The sequence below is a fragment of the Coturnix japonica genome, chromosome 3 (assembly GCF_054131305.1).
Source record: "Coturnix japonica strain WE chromosome 3, WE-NBRP24, whole genome shotgun sequence".
NCBI classification, from domain to species: Eukaryota; Metazoa; Chordata; class Aves; order Galliformes; family Phasianidae; genus Coturnix; species Coturnix japonica.
The window spans coordinates 64,448,578-64,474,101 of NC_140665.1; the positions used below are offsets into that span (position 1 = coordinate 64,448,578).

General features: G+C 41.3%; 1 protein-coding gene across 2 annotated transcripts in view; it reads right to left on the reverse strand.

Annotated features, from left to right (window-relative positions):
• Nucleotides 1-25,524, reverse strand: part of SOBP (sine oculis binding protein homolog) — a 99,474-nt gene that overhangs the window by 68,290 nt on the left and 5,660 nt on the right. For both annotated transcript variants that reach the window (XM_015858744.3, XM_015858745.3), the window contains exons 2-4: nt 22,151-22,289; nt 20,426-20,611; nt 8,528-8,679 (exon numbers count right to left, since the gene is read on the reverse strand). In XM_015858744.3, the coding sequence (XP_015714230.1) occupies nt 8,528-8,679; nt 20,426-20,611; nt 22,151-22,289 (477 nt within the window). The remainder of the gene's footprint in view (nt 1-8,527; nt 8,680-20,425; nt 20,612-22,150; nt 22,290-25,524) is intronic.

Consider the following 25,524-nt stretch of genomic DNA (forward strand, 5'->3'; position numbering starts at 1 on the left):
CGCTGATGGTCTCACATGCTTCCCAGCATAGCTGCACTGGGCAGTTACACTGCACTTATGATCCTCCTCCATGCAAAGCCCAGCAAAGAGCCTCTCTGCTCTGCTCTTGGGACAAATGGGTGGCAACGGAGCCATGCCTCCCTCTCAGGTTGCACAGGCAGGCAGAAGGCTGGGCCAGCAGGAAGGCCTGGCCACCACCAGCACCCCCCACCCAGGTGCTCTATGTGCAGCCAAAGTCAGGCCAGCCATTGCTCCTCAGGCAGGAGGTGAAATAAACCAAACCCATGTGAAGCCGAGCACAGGCACAAAACCCTCCCACCCTTAAAACCATCAGACACTTTATGACTGTTTCTAAAAATTATTAAACAGATGAGTACATTTACTTCAGCTACAAAACTGCATCCAGGCTGACAATTTGCAGCATATGTTTACTTTCAGCCCAATTTAAATTCAAACGGGCGAGTTATAAATGCTTGGGTTTTTGACAGAGAGCACTCTGTAATTGAACTTAGCTGGCCAGCAAACAGTCTTCTACTATTGCAGAAATAATTTTCTAGAGGAAAGATATTTGACATTTTCAGACTTTTGCCCTATAAAAACTACCCACCCAGCTCCTCCAGCAAATTTAACACTTTGTATATCAAGTACTACTTGATATATAGTGAGAAGCTGACTTTAACTAACAATTTCCACCAGTACATTTTCCCGTTCATCTGGCAGCTTATAAGTTACAACCATTTGGCCTCCTCTAGCCCTGTGGAGATTCATGAGGCCAGATTCAAGGTTAATGCGTGTAAGGGCTTCTTCCATCTTCTCATAAACCAGCAAGTGTTTGCAAACAAAGCTAAAGGGGTGAATCTTTCCTACCCAGAAGGGGACAAAAGACACAATGTGATTTATTTGTTTCATCTCTCTGAAACAATTTCATCCCTGAATTTGACCCAGGATTTCTATGCACAAAGGAGAAGGAAGTCACTGCTCCAGAACAGCAAGGGAGTAAATATAGGCCATTGGCTGACAAAAAACCTTATAACTACACTGGATTGCCATCTCACCTGCACAAATCACTCAGCCACCAGCTCATGCTGGGGAGTACTGTGACAGCAAGATGCTCTCCTGAGAAACTTTAGGACCAGAAATGACAAAATTTCTGTCATTTGCTACCTAAAACTATAGAATCATAGAGTCACAAGGTTGGAAAGGACCTACAAGATCATCTAGTCCAACCGTCCTCCCTTTACTGTACCTACAGAAAAAACACTAAACCATATCTCCTAGCTCCCTATGTGACACTGTAATATGCTATTAATCTTCTCGGGAGTGTGAACACGGGGTGTCATTCACAACACTCTTCCTAATCCAAACATATTTCTGCAAGCCATATTTGCTTAATTTTGCTTTTAAAATAAAAATATAGATAGAGCAAAAATATATGCAAGCTACTTTTTCAATATTTCCCTAAGTTAATGAGCTGACTGGGAAGTGAACAGATGCGTTAAGCCAATAATTTATTCAAATGTCATGATATTTTTGAACAAACACATTATTTAATATGCATTTCATTATTTACCCAGTTCTTATTAGTGTTAATGATTGATGTATTCGTCAGGAAAGAGAAAAGTGGCATCAAATGTAATCTGCACAAATTAGATTAACTTTGGATATCTACCCTAAGTTTTCATTAGAGCAAGCACTGTTTTTGATGCTCTTTTTGCATGGATCATGTAGAAACAAAGCTGGAAAAGCTGGAAGGTGCATAAATTCACATAAAGCCAAGATGGGCTCAGACAATGCAATGTGAACTGGAGTGCAGGGGAGAGCAGTATTTTATTGAGTGATTGTCTAGATTGCATACACTGGAGCCAAAGGGGTTCAGAGGTAAAGCAAGCACCCCAGTGTATTGTAACAGCTCACTTTCTGAATGCATCACTGTTACATATCTAAAACTCTCTAATCAAAAATCTCTTGGTGATGCAACAGTGTTCTAGACACACACCCTGAAGCACATCTTGCCAAACTTTTTAACAAAGTAAAATGCCTATTTTTCCCCTAACATCTCCTTCTCCCCTCCAAAAATTCATCTAAGTGATTTAAGACTTCAGTTAAACAAATAATAATAATAATAACATTTAATATTTTTTTATTATTTTGTTCAGAAAAATAGCTACAGCAATCCTCCTTCAGTCACTCTGAGGTTGTATTCAGTAGAGAGAAACTTCTTAAACATCTTCAGTATTGATGTATCATAACATCTCTCTACTTAAGTCCAAGCCATTGGTCTGAACTGTGTACCTTAAAAGTATTTCTAGTCAAGTCCTAATGTGATTAGTGGTATTGTGTTGTAATGTCTGCACATAAACAAAACCTACTTCTGGCACCAAGGAGAGATGCCACTGCTGAAGCCGTCCAGAATTGATGTGAGGACACCTTGTGTAAGCCGGTCGATTGATTTGAACCAAATGCCTGCTGTCCAAGAGACAGCAGATTCTCAGGTCCTAATTAGCACATTCATCTTGATAAAGCCGAAGTAGCCAGAATGAGACACGACTGATGTAATGTGACATGGTGGTTAAAATTAAAGTGAACACGCCTTTTAATTGGATTGGATACCTGCTAGTAATTCAGACAATGGGAATTTGATTCAAATTTATAGTATTAAATGGCAGCAGATGGACAGTAAAATGTCCACTGAGTTTGCAAACTGACAAGCATGCTGGTTTGCCAGATCCTTTCATTAAGTCTTTGGTGGCATCAGTCAGGTGCTGATGCATTTCATCGTTAGCAACGTTAATATGTTCTGCTTTGGTGCAGATAAGCAGTGAGGTATTCTGACCACTGGCCTCTGCAGGTTAGTTTGGAATTTCAATTTCCTCTTCTCAACACAGAAAATCTTCCCTCTGGTTTAAGTAAAGGGTTTTATGAGAATTCTGGCCTCAGTATGCAGTAAGCAAAAAGGCCAGCTGATAACAGCTCAACAATGACATCTACTCTTCTCTCTAAAGCTGGCCATCTCTTTCACAGCTCAAGATTCGCTTTATATCTGTGTGTGCTCCAGATTACTGGACACAGCCTATGGTCTTTTACCTCCTGCCCACATAATTTAACACCATCCTATGAGGGATAATGCTTTCTTTCCCCCTCTTTCTCCAGATAATTTCTCAAAGAAGTTTGCAACTGTGCCCCACACTCAGACTCTTTCCTCTGCCAACTCAGCGTCTCATCTGCATTCATTCATCAGCATTCATTTATATCTTAACATAGCAATCACAGCTACGGAAATGTTTGTCGTCTTTTCCCCTTCCACCTTTAAGTCTTAGCAAGAAACCTTATTAATTGGCTTCTGTGGCAAATATGCATATTTGCACCTGCATACGTGCACACAGACTCAAGCAGACGCAAGGAAGCACGCACGCATCCTACGTAAACCCGCACCAGAATGAGTGACTCTGCAAACTGTTCATTAAACCTCACTTCTCTACCACTCTGTGAAGCCAAACACAGACACTTGCATGCAAACCAAGTAGAACACCTGCTCAGAACTGACCTTTCTGAACACCTAATTAATGCAAGTTAAATCTCTAGGAGAAATAGGTTTTCTATTCAGAGCCCCATGTGTTTCAAAGCTTATTATGGGAAAGGAAGACATAACAGCTAAGCCTTTTCTATTTTTTTCTTGGTAGGGGCACTATTTGTATTGAGATGTGTGAAGCAATTTTCCAAATTTTCATGAATGATGATCATTTTACAAATTAAATTTCACAGGTGCCTGAGAAAGAGACAAAAGAAACGTTTTTTGCCATTACTCATTGACTTAACAGAGAGATTGTTAAATATTTCTTATGCGCTGTTAGGCTGCATAATTAAGCTTGAAATCAAGAGAACTTTCTATGACAATCCTCAGTAATAATTCTGGGGAATGATAGCTTCTGTTTACTCCCAGTATTCAGGATATGTTTGTATATACAAGCTCATAGTAATCACATTGTATAATATATATTAATTAGCTGAAGAAACAATTCAAGCAAGCGTACTAAGGCTTTATGATGCTGTACACAGATTATTGTCTTGAAATATAATTTGAAAGAGTTAGCGATCATCTGCTGTGGCAGAACAGAGGACTAAATAAATGTGTATGAGCTCACCCTCATCCCTGCTGCACAGGTGGGCCAGAAGAGCAGAAAACATTCCCTCCTTGGGATTTTATCCTCACCTCTGATGTAGGGATACAGATTGCTGCTTAGGAGAGCAAAGCCAGATGCCGACTTTGCGGATGGCCTGCACCAAGGACATCTGGTCAAGCCTGCATCCAAGCCATGACAGGAGGAGGTAGGTTCCCCCCCTGCATAGCCATCCACAGCAGGTGCCATAGATCTCCATCCTTTACAGGGGAAACAGCCCCTCCATTTACATTTTCATGCCACTAAACAGTAGTTTGCTTTTGCTTTTTGATTTACACCTTTCTGTTTATTCCTACAAGTGAAACTGGGCTGCACAATATGCACAAACATCTATCATCTTTTTTTCCTGATGGTAAGGCAGTGCATACCAGGGACAAGGCCAAGAATAAAACACTGGCTGACAACCTTGCAGCCACTTCCTATCCAAGGTCTTAGTCAAATCAAGTTAAGTTATGCTATAATGTGTGTGTGAACAGTCTATAACCTCTACGAATTCAGTCCTCATGCAAGGTTTGGCCATTTGGTCATAATTAATTTGTTTTCTGACCCATTGATTCAATAAACTTAATTTCAAAATTAATCTTTTCAGGCTTCAAACTCACTGGATCCAATTATGAATCCAATAGTTCCCCTTAAAGTTAATATTCTGAAACTTGGTGGTCTAACGCTTTTTGCCCTTATGTGCCTCTTTGGTACTTAACTTTATATTACTTGGTCTATAAAATTATATATCTTAGGAAGAGAGCATCAAAATGACTCCTAATCTTAAATCTACTCAATTACAAACATTAGTATGAAACGTTCCCTTTCCTGAATCATTGAATGCCCGGGGCACTGCTGCTACACCTGTGTTGTGAGAGGGCTGGGGAAGGAAGCATGGGCTGGGTGCAGCCACTGTCTGCCCAGCCTGGGTCTTTGGGGGCAACTGTGCTCCTCTCTGGGGTGCTTCAAGACAATCCCACATTGGTGTGCATTGTTCCTGCCTGTTTATAGGGTGATTACAAAAACCCTAATTCTGAACACAGTAATTGGCATTCAGGGATATGCGATTGGCAGAGTTATTTAGTGGCATTTTGAGACATGAGCGATGATTTATTCTGTACTGTTTAAACAGTCCTATCATTGTAAGTGCGTGCTTATCACAGCACTTCCCATCTGGGGGAGAGAGGGAGCACAGCTCAGCATGCTCCATTAGGAAATTCAAGCCTTAAACCAAGTGACCACAAAGTTCTATCAGCTCCCTGAAATGCAGCAGCTGTACATATTTAACGTAATACAACCCCATATTGTTGCAGAGGTCTGCTGTTTAAAACACACATAAGGCAGGTGAAACGTGACTATTTCACTCCTCCGTTTGAAAAATGAGAAAGTGTGGAGCGGTGTAACTTCTCAAACACATAAATAAGCATTAGGCTCCTGGAGGAGACAGGTATGCTGTTGGACTAGCAATAACAGATTAAAGGTCAATGGTTAAATCTGAAACGATTGCAACCTTGTTCTTTCAATCTTGTTCCTCAGCACTCTGCTCTTTTACTAACAGGTCAAGTGCAAAATAAGAAGCACGAGTGTCTGCTGAATTTTCCCAATCCTGCTTTAATTTAACGGCAGCATTTCCCAAATATTCTGTCCCCTGATTATTTAATGACATCAATACACACGCAGTGGGTAGCTATGGATTTCCCTTGCTAGGTCAGATTCTGTATAGTTAATATCACAAGAGCAAGAGACAGAGAAAATTTGATTCACGTGCTTTCTTTGAAGCAGAGACAATACAGCAACCAATATCATCAATCCTATGTAATCTTGTTGTTATTTGTATATACAAAAATAATGAATGCTATGCATTTCTGGATAAAAGGTGCTGAAAATATCTAGAACCGCTGAGCTTCTAGAAGTTAATAGAGGTATAGGAAAGGGAATCAGGGGGAATAGGATGCTCTCAGCTGTCCCTCATCAAAATACAAGGGCAAAAAGGCATTCAGCAGAGAACAGTGGTAATTCATTCTAATTTCAGTAATGGGGAACTTGTTCAATATGATGCCTGAGTGACTGAAATCATGGCTGTAAACTATTACTGATTCCTGCTACTAAAGGTTTAGTAACAGGTTTAACTACACCTATTCTTTATATTAATATGTGTTCATTTTAGTAGGGGACCTAAACCTTCTACTTCGGGATCTAGGCTATGAGATTAGAGATAACAGACCATCAACTGGTCGTACTTTCTCAAGGTTTTCTGTGTTGTCTGGTGCTCATCACTGCAGTACACATAGGACCACCTAACTAGGATCACTTGCAATCCTTTCACTCTTAAAATCTATTAGGGCTGCTCCAAAAGTAATACCTCCTGTTCTATTACATTGGCCCAAAATGTCAGAGGTGGACTGTTAGTCATAAAGCAGTAGTGGTGAACCTTCCCACCAATATTCCATGCTGTTGTCATGTGACAGATGGCAGCAGAGGGGCAGTCTGACACAATAGCATCTGACGTAGAAGTGCGTATAAAGCAAAGGCACGTCACTGAATTCCTCCATGCAGAAAAAATTGCACCCATTGACATTCATTGATGCTTGCTGAACACTGATGGAGATCAAGCAGCGGATGAGAGCACAGCGAGGTGGTGGCACGTTTCAGCAGTGGCAACAGCAACATGAAAGACAAGGCACATTCCAGATAGCCATGCAGATTTTTAGGAGCGTGGCATGCAGGTTCTTGTTCATGGCTGGGGAAAATGCATAGTTAATGGTGGTGACTATGCTGAAAAAGAGCATTTCACAGCTGAGAATTTCCTCTATTAAATAGTGTTATCATACTCTTTGTATATCTGTTGTTGTTTCCACGGAAATAAATGGGAGGCATTACTTTCAGAGCTACCTATGTATATAACTCATGCCAACTTATGACTCATAGTCATGGGCACATCATCTGAGTGTGATCTGGATCCTGTTACATCACAGAGTCTCACACACTTTAAGAGACATTGAACTGCATATTCATGCACGTATACGTGTGCAAGCTCATTCTGAAATGAAGAGCATCCTAAGAGCATGTATTTCCCTCTTCTACATATGTAGAAAGAAGGATGTAAGAACCACTCATGGCAGAAGGCTCCACGTGACTTTAACTTGCCTGTCTGCTCCAGTGGACATTATGAGCTTGATTCTCCAAGACTGCCACTGAAATTCCACTCTACTGATTTTTGCAACCTAATTCTTCAGGCACTTTTGTTGTTGTTGTTGTTTCAACAGGATGATGTGACCCAAATTTCTAAAGGAGGGTAATTTGTTGTAACAGTGCATCTTGATTCTAGGATCTGCATGCACTTATGTGTTATTCCCACATATTTAGAATACTAGACTCGGAGAACTGAATTTTTTTGCAACTTGGCAAGCTTTGAGTGTTTTGTAGCATGAGGGAAAACAGTATCACTTAGAAAGCCAGAATTTGAAGGATTTTTTGAATAATAAATATTTGTAAGACCATACAGACTATCCAAAGACTCCTTTTGCACAAGTAAGTCCCAAAAGGCCACGGTTACTTTTAAAACAACTACAAATGCTGCAGCATTCCTACATTATTTTCCCGTAAATGGCATTTAGCACATACTGCTGTAGAAAGACAGCTGCTGAAGCAACCTAGAGGGCATTTTCAAGCACTGTACTTCAGCGATTACAGCAATTTTTGTAGGCATTCAATATTAGGATTACATTCTAATTTTAGACTAAGTTAAATTTGAATTGAGTAGGAGGGGTTTTCACGGTACTTTAGATGTTCTAGTATTGCTTACCTCAAACCAAAAATGTATAGTGTCTGAATTTTGCAGCCATTATGATGTTATGAGCCACAGTACACTTTAAAAGAGTGAAACTACAGCTCACTAGCATCAGGCAAGTGTCCTCTGCCACAATGGGACCCAGACTTAGGCTTTAAAAGCACAGCCATGATCTCACTGCCATGGGACTTGGTGACACAGCTCCCACTGCCTGGTAAGGCTGAGGCTGTCACACACAGCCACCCTCTCCTATACCTGCTTGATGCCTTTTCTTAGTGGTGTGTGTGCAGAAATCATCCTGAAACCCTGAGGCCAAACTGGGACTGGTAAGCTCCTGTTGATGTTTATCTAAGCTCTCTGATTCTCTAAAAAAACCCAAGCATCAAGCTGAAGGGAACTGAAAGAAACAAGGTTAGTAAAGAGCTGACAGTCCAACAGACGATACAGATGGAAAGTGAGGGACTGGGTGAAGCAGAAAACAAAAGAAAAGGAGCTTCTGTTAGATGCTAAATGAGACCCAGGCTGGGCCAGTTAAAGCTATGTCTATGCAGATTACATCTTTCCTTATTTCTCTTACCTTGTTTCTCTTGAAATATGCTCTTCGGCAAGCTGCAAAGCACTTCTCGCTGCAGAAGCATTTCACTTCACTTCCCATACTCAGGGAATAGCGCTTGATTCCAACTTTCTGGCACCAGGCACACATTATTTGTACATTTGACACATCATCTTCTACAACAAAAATATAAGAACAATGTTTACATGAGATGCAAACACCTTCCTCAGACATCTGCACACTTACTCTTAGCGCAAACTGCACCAGCTCATCTTATTTCTAACCTCCTTACCATTTGGGAACACAAATGTGCCTGCCTGCCACTACCAGCTTGTTCACAGGCAGCTGGCGACCTGTGCCAACCCAGCTCAATAGATTAGCAGAGTTTCTAGGGTGGCTGGAAAGGATAATTAGCTTAAAAATGGTACATTGCTGAAAAGCTCTGGAAGTCTTGAGTTTTTTTACATGTACAAGGGTGCACAAGTCTTTACTAAATAAGCAACCCAGAACAGAGGCTTAATAAGTCCTGCTGCCTCACTCTTGTTGCTTGCAGCCTTGTGCAGTGAGCACTTCAGATATTCTGCTCAGCAAGCAGGTGACTAAAAGCACCTGGGTGGTACTACACCAAAGCAGGTCTCTAACAAAAGCTCTCTGTTAAATAAGGAACGAAAGATCCCATTGCAGTGTTGTTTTGAAATAATGACTGATGTACAAAATGGGAGCTTTCATTGGAATGTAGCAGTCACCAAAACCTGCGCTTGAGCAAGAAGGGAGATGCAGCACTGGTGAGGTCTGCCAGGTTACTTCTCAGTCTTTGTGCTCATCAGCCAAGTCTGAATCCAGAGCCTCTTTCAAGCTCCTCTCAATAATGTGCTACAAATATGAGGTGTATGCCTTCTGAAGTGTACAACTGGAAGACTGCAGAAGTCCTAACAAGGTTCTTGCGCATTCATCATCTTTACCCCACTTCACAGGCAGGGAATAGTTAAGCCTCTTAGGCAGATGACTGACACAAGTTAGCAGGAATCTTTTGACTTAAATCCCAGAATTCTTCAGTTCTGATGTCCACTCTATTGTACAGCATGACCTTTCAGTTACAGGCAGCTGCCATTGTCTAACTGCTGGGAAAAAAAAAGTCCCTGAAGACTAATTGTTAAAACAGCGCCTCATCCCTGAGCAGCAGAGAATTCATGGCTCAGAGAGTCTGTCATGCAGCCATCCCATTTCCCTATAAAGGATTTGTTTTCGAAGCTACGCTGTCATCGTTCTGTAAAATTATTGGCAAACTAATTTTTAGCGGAGTGATTTGGCTCCTTTCCCCGGCTCTCATAACTCAGAAGTACGTGCTGCATTTTATTCACCTTAACGGAATAAATATTGCCAGTTTAATAACTTTTTTTCCTTCTGCAAATTGTGTTATGATTTATCGCTACAAATAAAATTGTACAACGTTAAAAAAAAATGACCTTTTTAGTTTTAATCAGACTGTCTACCTTTAAAGCTGTATTTAAGGCTAAGTTGTAACATAGATTTGCACTTAATGCATTTTATCATTCGCTCTTTGAAGCAGGATTTGCCAATACTATAAATGCTGTAATATATTGCACATCAAGGGAAATCACAACAATTTGGACAAAATAACCAGCAGCTATACAAAGGGTAAAGAGGTCTGCAAGCACCTCCCTGCACCAGCTTGGAGTTAACTATCCCAGCAGGGCACAGCAGCGTTTCTCTCCATTCTTATCTTAACCAAGCTTTCACAAAGGAGCCCTGATTCAGCTGTGTTTGCACCAAAATAAAGCCATTCCTTACATGCTGAACTTGCCCTTTGAACACACCATGACAAGTGAATCTCCCATGAGCCAGAGGAAACAGCCAGCAACCCCTTGTTTCAGATAACACCAACATATATTCTCCTACTGACAAGAAGTATTTTATCTCCAGAAAGTGGAAGATCTACCAGAGATAACTTTCTAACAGCCTTGTTACTGGTGAGAATAACTGTCATTGACGAGGAAGGAAAATTACAGAGCTGAAAGAGAATTCACTGGCCAAGTAGGTGCTGGAGCACCTTGTTTTGAAGTAGGTTTTGTTGTGGGCATAGACCTAAAGGAGAAGCACAGAGCTCTGTCACTGGGGATTCCCAGTTTTCATGCACAGCTTAACAGCGGAGATACATCAGCTACCATTCAGCTCCTCACCTCTGACACACACTGACTGCCTCCTGAGGATGATCAGAATGATCACAACATTGTTCAGTTTCAGTTAAAGAGCATCCCAGCAGCAAATGTTTAAAGGGAAAGGCCACATCACAACTTCCCTGCATTAGGTTATGCAGGAGAGTAAAGCTCAACCCACCTCCTTTTGCCATAGGCTCCCTTTAATACAGACACGGGCAAGAAGAAGAGCAGTGGCAGAGAGAGGCACCTGCTTAGTAAAGCTGTGGTCCCCTCGTGCTCTGCAGAACTTTGTTACTACCTCAAGGAGAACCCTTTGGAGCAGCATCACTTAGTACGTGATCCATGGAGCTGACAGTCAATAAACCAGCAGAAACTGACCATCCATCTACCTCTAGCTGCTCCCTGCACCTCCAGGAAAAGACAGCTGATATACAGAAGTATAGTAACAGCAATAATAAAAGTAGGCGCCTCTTCCATTAATAAGGCATAGGAACACTGCAACATGAGGATGAACTTCATATATCCATGTAAAGCAGCCAGCAAACAGCAGTACTTCAGAAGGGGGTAGAGGACATGCAAATTTTTGATGCAACCGCATCTTCTTGTAATGCAATGCATCAGATGAAAACTTCCAGTATCATATGAATAATTCTCTGTGGAGCATCAACAAAAGTTCTGTGCAGCCTGAGAGGGGAGAACTGGCTCTAAAACCAACTCATTTCTTCTAGCTTCCAGTGAAGCTGAGAACAGCAGACTGAAGTGCCCATTCACGATTGGTACAGAGCCATGCCCCATGGCTGATAAAGCAGGGTGTGTGGGTGACAGCTGTGGACAACCATAATGGTCCAGATCAGGCAGTGTGCTTTCCTTCTTGACACTGGTTGCAGCAAGGATCCAAGCAGAAGCTGTGAAAGCACTTGAGGGGTGTTTCACTATAGAGCATTAAGCTTAGTGACCGGAAAAAAAGAGGACTGCTATGTTAACAGAAAAGTAATAGTCCATGTACTTCTACTACTGCAATCCATTGCACTAGGAAGCAATAAGCTTAAAAATCCATTAAGATTGTGTGAAATAAGAAAAGCCAAAGGCCAGTGATTTAATCGCAGTCTTCCCAAACACAAACTCAGTAACTCAAATCTACCATTCAAGACTACTCTCACTTTTTCACAGACCTTTGTTTCTTATGGCCAAATTCTTTAAAAATCACTTTACCAGACTCTCGTCCTTCTTTCAGGAAAATGTATCAAATCCCAGTATCTGCAACACTCAGCAAGAAAAACCCGGGACAAGAATGCAGGGCAGTGGGGAATTTCAAATGGAGTAGCTTGAGACTGCATCCTGAGTCTTTCTTCTGAACTCTTTTAGGCCAGGTCTGCACTAAGAAAGCAGATTCACAATAATTGCACTGGTGCACTACATCAGCAATGCTCTCCTGTATACACAGACAAACTTTGCTGGTAGCCTCGCTGTGAATATCAACTTGAGTGACATGAGCTCACCCCGACAGCATGCCCATGTCCATCATACGAGCTTGCTGGAGCAGCTCTGTTGATGAAGATCATTCAGCATCACTTTCAGGACTCACATAGCTAGGCTGACACACGGTTTAAAGCACAAAAATAACACTTGCAAGACTTAGGACAGATCTGAGAGGGTGGTGAGGTGCTCAAATGGGTTGTCCAGAGGGGCTGTGGATGCCCCATCACTGAAGGTGCTCAAGGCCAGTTTGGACAGGGCCCTGGGCAATATGATCTAGTGCTTGACCTAGAAATTGGCAACCCAAGCCATTCTATCATTTTACAATCATTTTGAAGTGAAAGCAAATTTTTCTTAATCAACTGCATTTTTTTCTCCCTCTGGGCTTGCAACTTTATGAACTGCCCTTGTACTGTGCTGAGTATGTTCTCAGATTTGTCACACCTGTGAGAGGTAGGATGAAGAGGAGCTGGCACACTGACACTGAATAGTAACGGGAGAGCTCTCAGCAGAATATCTGCACTGCTACTTCCTATAACCACCTCAGGTAATAGGAAGGCATATTCCTTCCATATACAGCACAAGACTTGAATTTCCAGCCTCTCCTTTTGTGAGTTCTCCAGTCTTCATACAAAGCTTCATAGGAAGAACTACTGAGGGAGTTGAAATGCCTTGCTTTTAGTGCCTCTGGGTTGTATCATTACAGGTGAAAGAAGCACTCCCTGCACCCACAGCACAGATACTATTCAGATACATCTCATTGTGGTTTTTTGCCTGTGTATTTTTCATAATGAACAATGCAATAAACATGGTGTGTTTGCAGTGTTAAATCATGTTCCCAAAGGGAGCAGTTTGTATAACAAGATAAAATTATCACATTATAATAACTAAATATGCATCAGTCTAAAGCATGCTCCAATTAATCATCAAAAGTTTGCACCGCCTCTTTAGGTCTTAATTAAGCAGAATGTTTGGTGTTGTTTTTTTCCCCTTTCAAACCAGTGTGGAGGAGCTGCAGAAAATTGTTCCTCTTAAAGCCAATGAGCAGCAGTTTAGACTAATCGATCTTATATGGAACCATAATTTGGAGAGGTGGAGAGAAGGGGAGGAAGGCAAAGAGTACAATAGAGCATATCCATCATGGATAGCTCTGTCCCTTTATCTAGGCAAACCAGCACGGCCTGCAGTGCTTAGGAGGCTGATCCTAAAATCCCTGCAATTCTGGAGTTAAATCCCAATCAGTTTACGAACTTTAAGACTGCAGTATTCTGCTAATACTGTTTTGAACTCTCTGATATGCATTTTCAACTTTAATTCTAGTTTAACGAATCCAGAAACACTAAATGCAGACAGAGCTCTCATTCTAAACATTATGATGATCCCTCGACAGGTGCTCCTAAACCTTACTTTCCATATATGCTTGCAAGGAATTCAGAAGGAGATGTTCAATTGTTCCAGCAAGAAAAAATTACTCCTGAAGGTGCCCACCTATAGTACAGAAACAGTGATGGTGAGCAGAAGACCACAAGGATGCAGGGTCTGGGGCAGAGATCTCAAAGCAAGTGAATCTACGTGGAATCTGTCCTTGGCTGCAGTTGTGTCTGTCACTTGATACAGAAATATTTCAGCAGCTTATTCTCCTGGATGTCTCCCTACAGCCCAACTTCTCCTGGCATGTGAGTTTCCTTCTTCTGCAGCTATCAGAGCCAGGCATCACCACTACTGCTTCTTTTTCTTTTCTTTTTTAACCATGTGTTTCCACCCCACTGCACGGCACTTGACAGTGGGAGTTTGGATCCCACTTATCGTCCTGGACACTGTTAAGGCACATGTGAGATGAGGAAGTGATCTGTGAAAGCCAGTATGGCTTCACCAAGAGAATATCATACCTGATCAATCTGGTGGCCTTCTATGACCGTGGTGGCATTGGTGGATGAAGGAAGGGCAACTGATGTCAAAGGCAACACCTTTGACATAGTGCTGCACCACATCCTCAATCACAGAATTGAAAAAGAAATGGATTTGAAGGGTAAACCATTGGATACATTAAGAACCGGTTGGATGGTCACAGACTGAAGGATGTGGTCAGTAGTTCCACATCCAGTTGGTGACCAGATAAATGGTAACTCTCATAGGATAGGACAGTAGAGAACAGATTTAAAATAAAAGACAGGAGATTTAGATGAGATGTTTGGACAGAATTTTTCACTCAGAGGGTGGTGAGGCACTGGCACAGGCTGCCCAGAGAAGCTGTGGACACTCCATCCCTGGAGGTGTTCAAGATCAGGCGGGTTGGGGCCCTGGGCAGCCTGATCTAATGCCTTATTTAGTTGTTGGCAACTAAATTAGAGTTGTTAGCTCTGAGTTATCAATTGGCTCTCCTGAAACTGACTTTTCACTGCTGAAGACCAAGTAGCATGTGTTCAGATTTTGTTAATCCAAAGCAGTTCCTGAGGCAGATGCTCCCAAGAGAGGCAGAAGCACTGTTCCCATCATTTTTCTTATATCCAAGATACTTTATCTGATTAAACTTAAATTTTTAAAATGAACAAACTTAACTCATGCAATAATTCCACAGAACCCTTTGTTATAGTACTTCAGCGCTGATCCTCTAAATAGGTGGGCTTTGTGACAAACTCAAGTGATAACAAGTTCTTTGGAAAAAGTAATTGTGAGTAAAAAAATCTGTGATTCTGTGAGACGAAGATTAAAAAATAGGGCTTACAACGGAAAGCTTTTTGCAGCCATAACCACAGAAATATCTCAGGAGGTCCATAAAACAAAGAAGAGTCTCTTAAAGTTTGCTACACCACTAAAAAAGTCAAGTGTCCCACCTCTTTCAAACAACCATTTGGGGAACCACAACTTGCCTATGTTTTCTGTGTCTACACTGAGGCATGTTTTCATGCATAGTTCAGTAAGAACTGAATGCTGAACCAAATAAAAGCCAGCTCGAAGGCAGGTTTGAAACACCATAGATAAAAAGCATGTATTTTGGCTAATGGAGGAGGAATTCCCTGTGCATTTTTAATATATGCTATTAAAGTACATGCATTAAGTACAAGTATACTTCCTTGTAGCACAAAGGAAACACTCCACAGAGAGCAAAAGGTGTCAATAGTGGGCTATATAGGGCAGGCATATGAGCAGATATTGACACCTTAAAACACAGGCACTAAAACTCTACAATCAGTATAAATCTGATGATGTTTCAAACCATAAACAAAAGGTAGTGTTTGAAGAGTAGTGACTGTAAGTGTTGGGTTGTGGTCGTCTTTATTAGAGAGCTAAGCCTGCAGTTACAGAAATTGTAAACTGGAATATGATTTGGAAAATACAGAAAAAGGATCCAGAGTGCAGTAAAATTAAAGTCTCTGCAATATATAGGCTTAATTAGATCTGATAATATGGTCTTTTTTTAAGGGAAATTGCCACTGGGCTCTGCCTGGAATAAGACTTCTTGGTAATGCAGTCGTAGAACCAATTCCTTGGTGAATTCAGACAGATAATCACAGGATTCGGCTTTACTGCCCTGCTAACTACCATTTAAAAATCTTTTATGCTTCCAGATCCCTCCAATATAATTTAAATATTGATAGAGTTTACAGCATGCAGCTCCAGAGCATTGAGGCAGGGACTCTGCTGAATCCCACGTGTTGTATGGCTGATGCACCAAGTTATTCATGTGCACCTACATGTACAAAGGATTGTAAACCCTGATTCTAAAATTATGTTAAGCTATAACACAGAAAATCATTCATTCCTTTCTATAAAGTACCTCATTACTCTTTTTAGTCTTTGAATGTGCCATTTCCTTGCCTGTACTATAAGGGATGCAGTACTGGAAGTACTTCTGGCAGTGACCCCCTGGCAGTGCTGCACAGCGGGGAGCTAGGGCTCATTTGCAGCGCTGTGGATAACAGATGTAATTTGTACACTGCACCTACGTGGGGGAGGGAACACTTGTGCTTGATGCCTTTTCTTGAAAGCCAGGCCAAACAGCAGTCATCCTCCTCTACCAAAGCACTGCCACAAGGCTCTCAAGGAAAAAGAAGTCAAGGACCAGGAAATGGAGACATCGCATCCTGCAGCAGGTGCCAGGAAGGAGGAAGCATGCTCCTGACTGCATTTAAAGAGTTTATTGCATTCTACTTTTGCATTCTTCTAAAATCAAGCAGACTAGACCTCAGCTGCCCTGCATCCACAACAGACAGCCATGGTGGTTGATCGAAAGGGCAGAGTCACCCAGCACCCTCACAGATTTCCTCCCTGGCACTGAGGACCTCAGGACACAAGTTAGAATGGTTGGTACTGATCACTACGACCTGCACAACCGTGGAGGTATTTTCATTTTCAGATCATTCCTGGCTACTGCATGTCTTTTCCTTGCCATTTCTGAGCAAAGAAAACAATACTTTCTTTAGGCTGCTTTGCAGAAAGCAAGATTCTTCTAACACCAAGCAGAAATATCAGTTTGTTGCAATGGACTGCACTTGAGACTAATGCATGAAGATTACACAAGACCTGCTGCTGCCATCAAACTGCTGCAACTAGTGGAGGCAGCAAGGAAGAACGGTGATCAGCCACCAGAACACTATTCATTAAACCAATATACTGGAGGCTGCACTGGTTCTGTATCTACCTCCAAATTCAAGTCAGACACTGAGGTTGACTAATAAAACCTGTTTTAATCTGACTTCTGCCTGAGCACGGCCTACATGCCTGGTGGTGTCAGCAGCTCCGTCAGAGAGGAATGTATAACTTCCACACATGGGCCACAACCTTAGCCTGTAGATGTTCCATGAATCACATAGGGCCCATGCATTCAACTCAGCTTGTCTGGGTATAAGCTTGGGGTACTGCAAAGAGACATCACCTTTATACCTATATCTGTTTATATTTGGTCAGGAGACACTCCAGTGTTTCCTAGGATTGTATAAGCAAATTTTACCTAACATATTATTTGACTGAAACATTGTCTGGAGATGTATTGTAGTAATGCTGCTCAAAATCACCTGGTTTTTAAAAGAAAAAAAAAAATAATAATAACATATATTTATAAATGTATAAATATATATTGTAAAATAAACAGGAGGGAAAAACATATATATAAAATAAATAGGAGGGAAAAAAGGTAATTTTGTTACCTATTTGAAGTTTTAGCCTGTTCATTTAAAATATGAGTGTAGAAAGGATACTACTCAATGGTTTCCAGCAGGCTCATGGAAGATCTAATCTGCTGAAATATTTGCTGACTGCTTCCCAGACATAGATCAGGACAAGTGCTCCTTCCTCAGCTGGTGGCTGTTGCTGATACTAAGAATCATATCCCTCTCCTTGGAAAGATATGTCTTCCCCCAGTGATTTTTCTACCTTTGCAATTGCTACATCAGTGCACTTCACAGAGTATGTCTCTTATTTCTCCCTTCAGGCTCCTGTGAGCATCCCCAGTGCTTTGCTCTTTCACTTCTCCCTCTTACTTCTTAGAATCTTATCTTCAAAAATTATTCAACTAATAACTCATTGTGGCTGTTTCTTGGATCTGCTTATCCTCTCCAGATCATTGCTCTGTTGTCCAAATGACTGCCTCTGCCTGTCCCTCTGACACTTCTTTATGGGTCCTGACCCTTCAGTTCAAAAGCAATATGGCAAGAATTAAAGTCTTAATAATAATTTTTCCTTGAGTTTTCACTCTGTATTATTTGCTTAGTAACGGTGGATTGCGCCATCATCTTTCCCGTCCTTCAGGTTCACAATTTAAATACCATTTTCATCTGTGGGCACCCTCTTTTGAGCTAGATTTTTATCCTGTTAACTTTTTCCCTGAACAACACCCAAAGCTTTCCCCAAAGACTGAGCTCATCCCAATTCTCAGCACCTCATGTCTCAGTCACTGCAGTGTACCACTACCTGCTTTTCTCTCTGTTGTGTTCTGTACCACTGCATTAAGCCTATCCATGCAAAACATGCTTCAAAGATCCCTTTCTCTGCCCAGTATTTTAACCTTGAAGTCTTCTCTCTGCCTGCTCCCTTCTGTCCCCTTTCTTTCTTTATTAACTCTGCCAATATAAGCTGTGCTTGTTCTTTCAGCAGGTCACTCACAGACTGTCCCAGCCACACTGAGAATGCTGACTTTCAGCTTTAGCAATTACTTACAACTTTCCATTTGCCGACATGATGCAAATAAGCACCTTTGTGCTGCTCCCTAGTTTGTCCCATATGCTAGAAAAGGGGGGAAAACATCCCCATGGTTATTCTTGCCCAGCTTTGCATCACTCTGAAGTTCTCTGCTTTGATGTAGTGCCCAAAAAATGGTGTCAAAGTGCGGTGCCAACACCACTGACTTGCACACGGGCTCTCCCAGTTCCTTTGTACTCCCTTTTCTGCTTGTATTCACCCGTTGCTTCTTGCCTGACACTGTACTGCGGGCTCTTTGGGGTGATCACGACTAGGGCTCCTACGCCCTAAGATAAAACACGACAATTACTACCGGTGCTTACTGCAAAACCCACAAAGGCTGTGGTTCTCCACCCCCTCCAGACCTTCCAAACTCTGCTCTCTAAAACAAAGGTGAGATAAATACATTCATTTGCTCAGAAGTCACGGTAATCTAGCGCTCATTACTAATCACGGGATAAAGTCAGAGGAGGCAGAAATTATGCATTCACATCCTTTATGTGAGCAAAACAATTATTTTCTTTATGAACTAAAGAAGTAAAACCTGAAGATGGAAAATACCTATGAAAATCCTTGTGTGCGTGTGCTACCTTGACTGGTACATCTGAACACAGGATCACACATGGTAGGTGGATAGGCAAAGAACAGAAAGCAGTTGACTTGGCTAAGGTTCCCATGCCCACTTAACTACTGTTGCAGTAATTTGTATTTCTACTTCATTGTTCCATCTCCTCCTGCCTATTTGATGTCATAAAAATCCAGTCACTGTGGCAGTTTGCACAATGCATGTTATAGCCTTGCATCCACGTACCACAAATTCAACATTCTGGATTCATTCATGACTCAGATTGGGGGGAGAAAATAGTTTGGGATGATACAAGCCCTTGATTAAAGCTTTTGGGCCAAATCAGCAACAGCTGAGGATCCAGCCCATATGGCCCGAGATCTTTAGCAGTGTAAAGGCTGCAGGAATGGGCCCAAATAGCTTTAGTAATTAGCAAATATCATATAAAATAGATGAAAAGTCTTTGGCAGAGAGTGCATATTGGGTAACATCTGAAAATTGCACAGAGCATATTAGTACACTTCTTTAGAGAAAAAAACTCAATGGCATCAAAATAACCTGGGAGGGGCCACTGTATCTGTCACATTGCTATCAACAGGAAAGCCTTTGTTGGACCCACCAGTATTTTACAATTACCAACCACCTAGAGTGTGGCACCAAGCCCCGTGCACAGCTTTGCCTGCAGAGAAATGTCCTCACAACCTGCAGGACACTGCCACAAAGCTGCTCCCTCCATGCCAGCACCTCCAGTGAGTGCTGCAGGTCACCCTGAGAATTCAGACACCCAGGGACATCTACAGAAGAAGGACTGAGCCCATTGCTACCTTACTTCAGCAATTACTGTGCCATGTACAACAGCAGACAATAACGTGGCAATTAATCACCCTAGTGGAGCTCTACAGGTTACTCTCACGGATTATGGTAAGCAGCATGCTGAGCAGAATAAATCATCTCTCACACAAACTCTGAGGAATGGCATGTTATGAAATCACCCCTGATAAGTCTAATGAAAACGTAAAACATTTTGGTGCAGTCTCCCAGGCAGAGTTAAGATGATAATAAACCCTCAAGAGACGATGGTCAGGGACTTCAATGGGAACCAAGAGACAGTTTTCCCAGGATGAGCTTGTTAACCTGACATAAAGAAAGACGTGATATTGATTTGATGGCTTTGTCTCTTTCACTGTTTCCCTCCCGGAGCCTATTTTTAATTTAATCATCTTTCATTAATTTACTTAAGGGCTTTATTCATCAAAACAATATCATCTTTTTTTTTAAAGCAGATGTTGCTGAAGCGCTGAGGAAGTACAATCCACCACACAGACTGTCACAAGCAGCAGGAGAGACTGTCTGTTGGCACTGCATCTGCAATTGTTTTTCAAGAGTACTATCAAAGAACATCATCCCCCAATCTACCTTGAAGTTCACCGCAACTGGTTACTAAAGCACACTTACAGATAAGCCATAACCCAGCAATTTAAGACCTATGTCAATGACAACCAACATTTTAAAATGAGGATTTACCTGCTGGTGGCTTTATGAAAGGTGGCGGAATTAATGGGACAATAATAGGTACATTCCCGTGATCCTTTGACCCTGCTGGTGAGTCTGAAAGTCCATTTCCCGTGGCAAGCCCTGGGTAGCTCGTGTTTATATTATATGGTGAAATAACACTGTCCTCAGGTAATTTTGGTTTTGGCAAAGAATTTTCTGTAAAACACAAACAACACGTTGTACAGCATGACAAATATATTTCTTAGATGCATAGGTTGAAAAATAAAACAATTCCTATTTCCCTATAATATGATGAGTAACAGCAGTGGAAAGGTCTTAAAGAAAGGAATAACATATTTAAATTAAAATAAAGTGTGCATAAAATGATGACAGTTATGGTTCTAATTCTTTAATCCCAAAGCACCTTTGGATTCGTATTTATAGGAATTCCTCTAATGCACCTCACGTATCAATGGGGTAGGACTTAACTCTTATCACTGTCTCTCCTCCCATCCCTCAGAGAAAGAAACATGCTTTTTTTCTCTCCAACAGACTGCATACTTTGAAAATCTCTACCTGGCACAGCTATTCGACATCTTTGTTTGGTACATAAAACATATGATTTATACCATGTGCCTATAAAGAAAAGCATGTCACAGATTTCATTAGGCATAGACTTGGAGCCGCAAATAATTCAATAAAAGATCTATTGATTAAGGCACAAATAAATGAATCCTACTGCTCCAAAGGAACAAGTTTCTTTGAAGGTGGCTCAACAACAGTGTATTTTCAATGAAATAGAAATATTGATCACCATTGTAACTGTACAGCTAACAAGATGTGAATTTTCACTTTAAACACAGTTACACTGGTTCAGCATACCTCTAATTTCCACCTTTGTTTCTGCCCTCAGAGCTGGTCTCTCTGGTCTCAGCACTAATTGCTGCACTCATTGAATACAGCGCTGCTACCAGAAAGCAAGCCCATACACTGCCAGCCACAAACACAGTGACAACCGGAGCTGCAAAAGCACAACAGCTTCTGCCATTTCCCCTCTTTACCCCATCTATGAGAAAATCGTGTTGGGAAAGCCAAGATCCAGCAGCACTCTGCTCTCATTTCCCTCTGACCACAACTCCCTACCTACCGGCTGGGGCTGAGGCATCAGAAGGCAGCAACTGAGCAGCTCAACAGAAAGTCGAGTCTCATAATTTGCACGTTGAGTAATTTTGTGTTTCATTGCATCAAGATCCATCAGTGCCCCAAATTGAGAACTTCTAAGCACTTGCAGGACACAGCCTACTACAAACATGGCTAAGGAGCCTGTTATGAGCGTTGATGATGATTCTTGCAAGCATTGTGAATATTCCAGCTCAACACCTACGGGCATTTTAAAAAGCCTTGGGCCAAAGCCTTTGTTTTGAAAGCAAAAGGGTTTCCTTAAATCCAAACCACTAAGAAGAGAGAGCGTCTGCTCTCTCTTTATCCAGCGGTGAGCAGCTTTTTGGTACGTGACTTTCACCTGATTAACAAAAGGTATTATTCATGAAAACGTGTTACTAAGTGCCTACTAACAGCAACTTAGTTAAGTGATTTTTCCTGTACCCTATTGGATTCCTCTTACCAGGAGACACTCTCAGATATTTTCATAAATCAACCACAAAGCAAGAACACGTTTTCCAGCCCACACCAATTCAGACAGGTCAAGATATTAATTCTTCTTTGCACGAATACAGAAACATTAAGTCTCATTACCTTTGAGAACAGAAATGTGCTGGCGGCTTTCCCCATCTGCAGAGTAGTTCCTGAATTCAATATCTTCTCCATCTTTCAGTTCAACCTTATCATAACCATACCAGCCAAGGAGCTCATTCATAGTATTTTCTGCAAAGTTCTGAAAGAGAAAAATTACCTACTTATTTATGTAATCAATAACCATCTGGAATGAAGGGAGGACTGCATAAATCGAACGGTATCTGTGCTACATGAGGAAGTGTCAGATTTGTCCCACCTCCTCAAAGACTAATGCGCGTTTCATAAGTCAAGTGTATAAAGTGTAATGCGTTTAAATCTCAGACTGGCACATGTAATTATGACAAAGACTCACACATCCGTAATGTAAAGAAAGCGAAAGGGAGATTTATTTATGACTTTTGCTCCGGCATTCGACGTCAGAAATGTTTTACCACACATTCGTCACAAAAATTTGTCTGTATTCCCATAAAATATTTAAGACTAAAGAAAGAAAGTAACAGAAAACTATGATTTCTTCAGGCAGCAGTTAATCAATCTTACTGCACTAAAGCCCTTTCAGCTGGAGTAGGTCACCGACACAATTACAGTTCCTTGAGGTGCACATGAACCAAATGAAATAAAATCACAGTGAAGACATTTTTCCTCAGTTACAAACCTCTGCTCAGCCAAAGCACTTAAAAACTCTTTACCATGAAAGCACTTTACCATAAAAATCCCCCTGATTTTTTTAAGAAAGCCTTTTCACTGCTTTGACACGTTTATTTTTAAAACAATTTCCAAGTAGCAGCGCGGTTATATTTTATGTTTGTATGGAAATACAAAATATGGAACATGACTGTCATAACTCTCAGTCTCTACTACAAGCCACATCCTGCAGGTCATGTGTCAACAATATTTCTGTAGGAAAGGCTCATTACTGGGCTGGGAGATATAGTGGAGTAAGTCAAGAGCCCTGCAGCCAGGCAACGAAGCTTTGTGAGACAGGACGGTGCTGCGGAGCCATGGCTTATGGGTTTAGGAAACTCCTGGAGGAGAACGGCTAATGAATCGTTGCCACTGCAGAGGTCAGCTTAAAGTAAGATGACAAACGTAAAATGAAAAGAAACAGCCACAAACAAAGCCTTTCAGTTCAGACTCTTCATTTTTATGTTTATTTTATTATCACTTCTATAAGACATTCCAATTTGATTTCACCGTGAGATCTTGACATCTAAAATAACGATCCTGAAAAGCCATCTTCCTGTACCTGGCTACCAGTAAAGAAAAAAAAGGAGAACAAGACACTCATTCAGAACAAATGGCATATAGGTTGCAAGATTTCCTCTAGCGACCGCAGTAGTTCAGTTTTTGAGTGGGAGCAAGGCTAATGATGGAACGCAGCAATTCTCGAGTCATTTAAATAAATAAATAAAATTAATCAGATCCTAATTGCTTCCGAATCCTGAGCTGCAGCAGGAACCCTGCCCCAGAACAGCCGAGCTACACTGCTGCTGGCTCATCCATCACAGCAGAGCACAGAGGTGTTCCTGCCACTTGGGAAGAGCTGGAGAGCGGCCGTACACAACACACTCAGGTCATTTGTACCCTTATAGGAGCATCCCTTGTGCAACTTGTGCTACAAACACTCACTCCAGGAAAAGGAAGACCAAGACAAAAGCTCACAGCAGACCCATGTAGCACCGATTTCCCTGCTTTTTCCCCTTTCACTTCACCTCCTGCTGGAAGTCCTGATTCTATGGCTCCTCTGTGCAGCCCCAAATAGCCAGAAAATGTGTCATTGCTCCACATCTATGCCTAGATCCAGCATCGCGCCTATGACAGACCATTATGCCTCAACTAAGTCAATCTATCAGTTTACAGCAAAGAACACTCTACAGCGTAATGTGGTTAATACTTACCCTTATTTCTAAAACATATATTTCAATTCTCCCATGAACAATGCCATTTTGCAAACATTTTAAACAATAACAAAAGTGTTTGTGATTTTTTCTAAAGTTTTGGGGATTTTTGACTTTTTAGATAACTCTTCTCTCATCACTGAAAATGCAAATCCAACTCCCCCTTCTCCAGGCCATGAAACTCCAACACGGAAATGTCCTGAAGACATAATGGGAACAACCTGATAGAATTTGTAGAGTGCCAAAAGAAAGCTCCAGTGCCTTCCCTTGCTTTGCTACATTTCAGTTATGGAGACATAGCCTCAGAGATGAATGCAGCAAGGTGGAGGTCAAGTGACTAAAATGCCACGCAACCCAATTAACCGAGTAGCTCTGAATTTACCTCCTGTGGATGCTTTGTGTTTTATTTGATCAACTCAGGAGATGAGTAACTTTTAATTACTTGTCAAGGAATATGTATGCAAGGCTCTGTGTGTTTATCATCTTCTGCAACAAAGTACTCTCCCTCCTCAGAATCTAGTCAAAATGATTGTTGGGTTTGCAATGGCACAAAACTTGAGTACCTTTCAAGCCTCATTTTACTGCTTATGATGAGCCATGCACAAAAATGAACAGTCACAACAACAAAAAGATATCCTCAGTTTTGGAATGAGTCATAACTGAGACTTGACTCCTTAGGAAAATAAATAAATGAGTTAACAGGGTCAATGTAATTAACTTCAGCCAGAATAGAAGGAAGTCACATATCAGTGGTAACAAAAGTATCTTCTTAACATAGTGATTCCTCAACAAGGATGTTCAAATTAAAAAATAAAAATGAAAAACCCGCTGCACCGTTAAGCCATTTTCCTTCATAGTTTGTCTTGCCTATTATAATGACAGTTATTATCCTTAATGCTGTTCTCTCGGTGGCTAACAGCCAGGGCTTCATTACAGAGCGCTCTGTACATAGCAAACCAAGAGAAAGCACCTATCCTTGACAAAGCTGAGAAATGGTTTTTCCACACTAACTGCCACGCATAGATGAGCATCCACAGACCTACAGAATCACCTTCCCTCAGACCACTGATTAAAATAGCTGTCTGTGGAGATATGTAATATCTTGTCTGTCCAGAGAACAGTCACGCATGTGTTCACTGAAGCTATCAGCCTGAAACTGACCACTATCACGTCACTGTTCCCATGCACTTCTTCCATTTCTACAGTAGGCCCATTCCAAGTCTATTCAATATATGATAACAATAGAAAATGTGCAAAGGCTAGTGTGGTGGCAATAATCAAAATACAAATAATGAGATGAGAAATTTTTTCTCTGTGTGAATGCAGGAGGAAAAAGAGCCTCATTTGATAATGAAGTAAAAGAAAGGAAGCAAAACAATTAATATACAACTTGTGTCTGCAGAGCAGAAGCTTAATGAAAGATGAAGCTTCAAAGGCTTAGTGAAAAGAAGGGTGATAATTGTAAACATGGTGCTT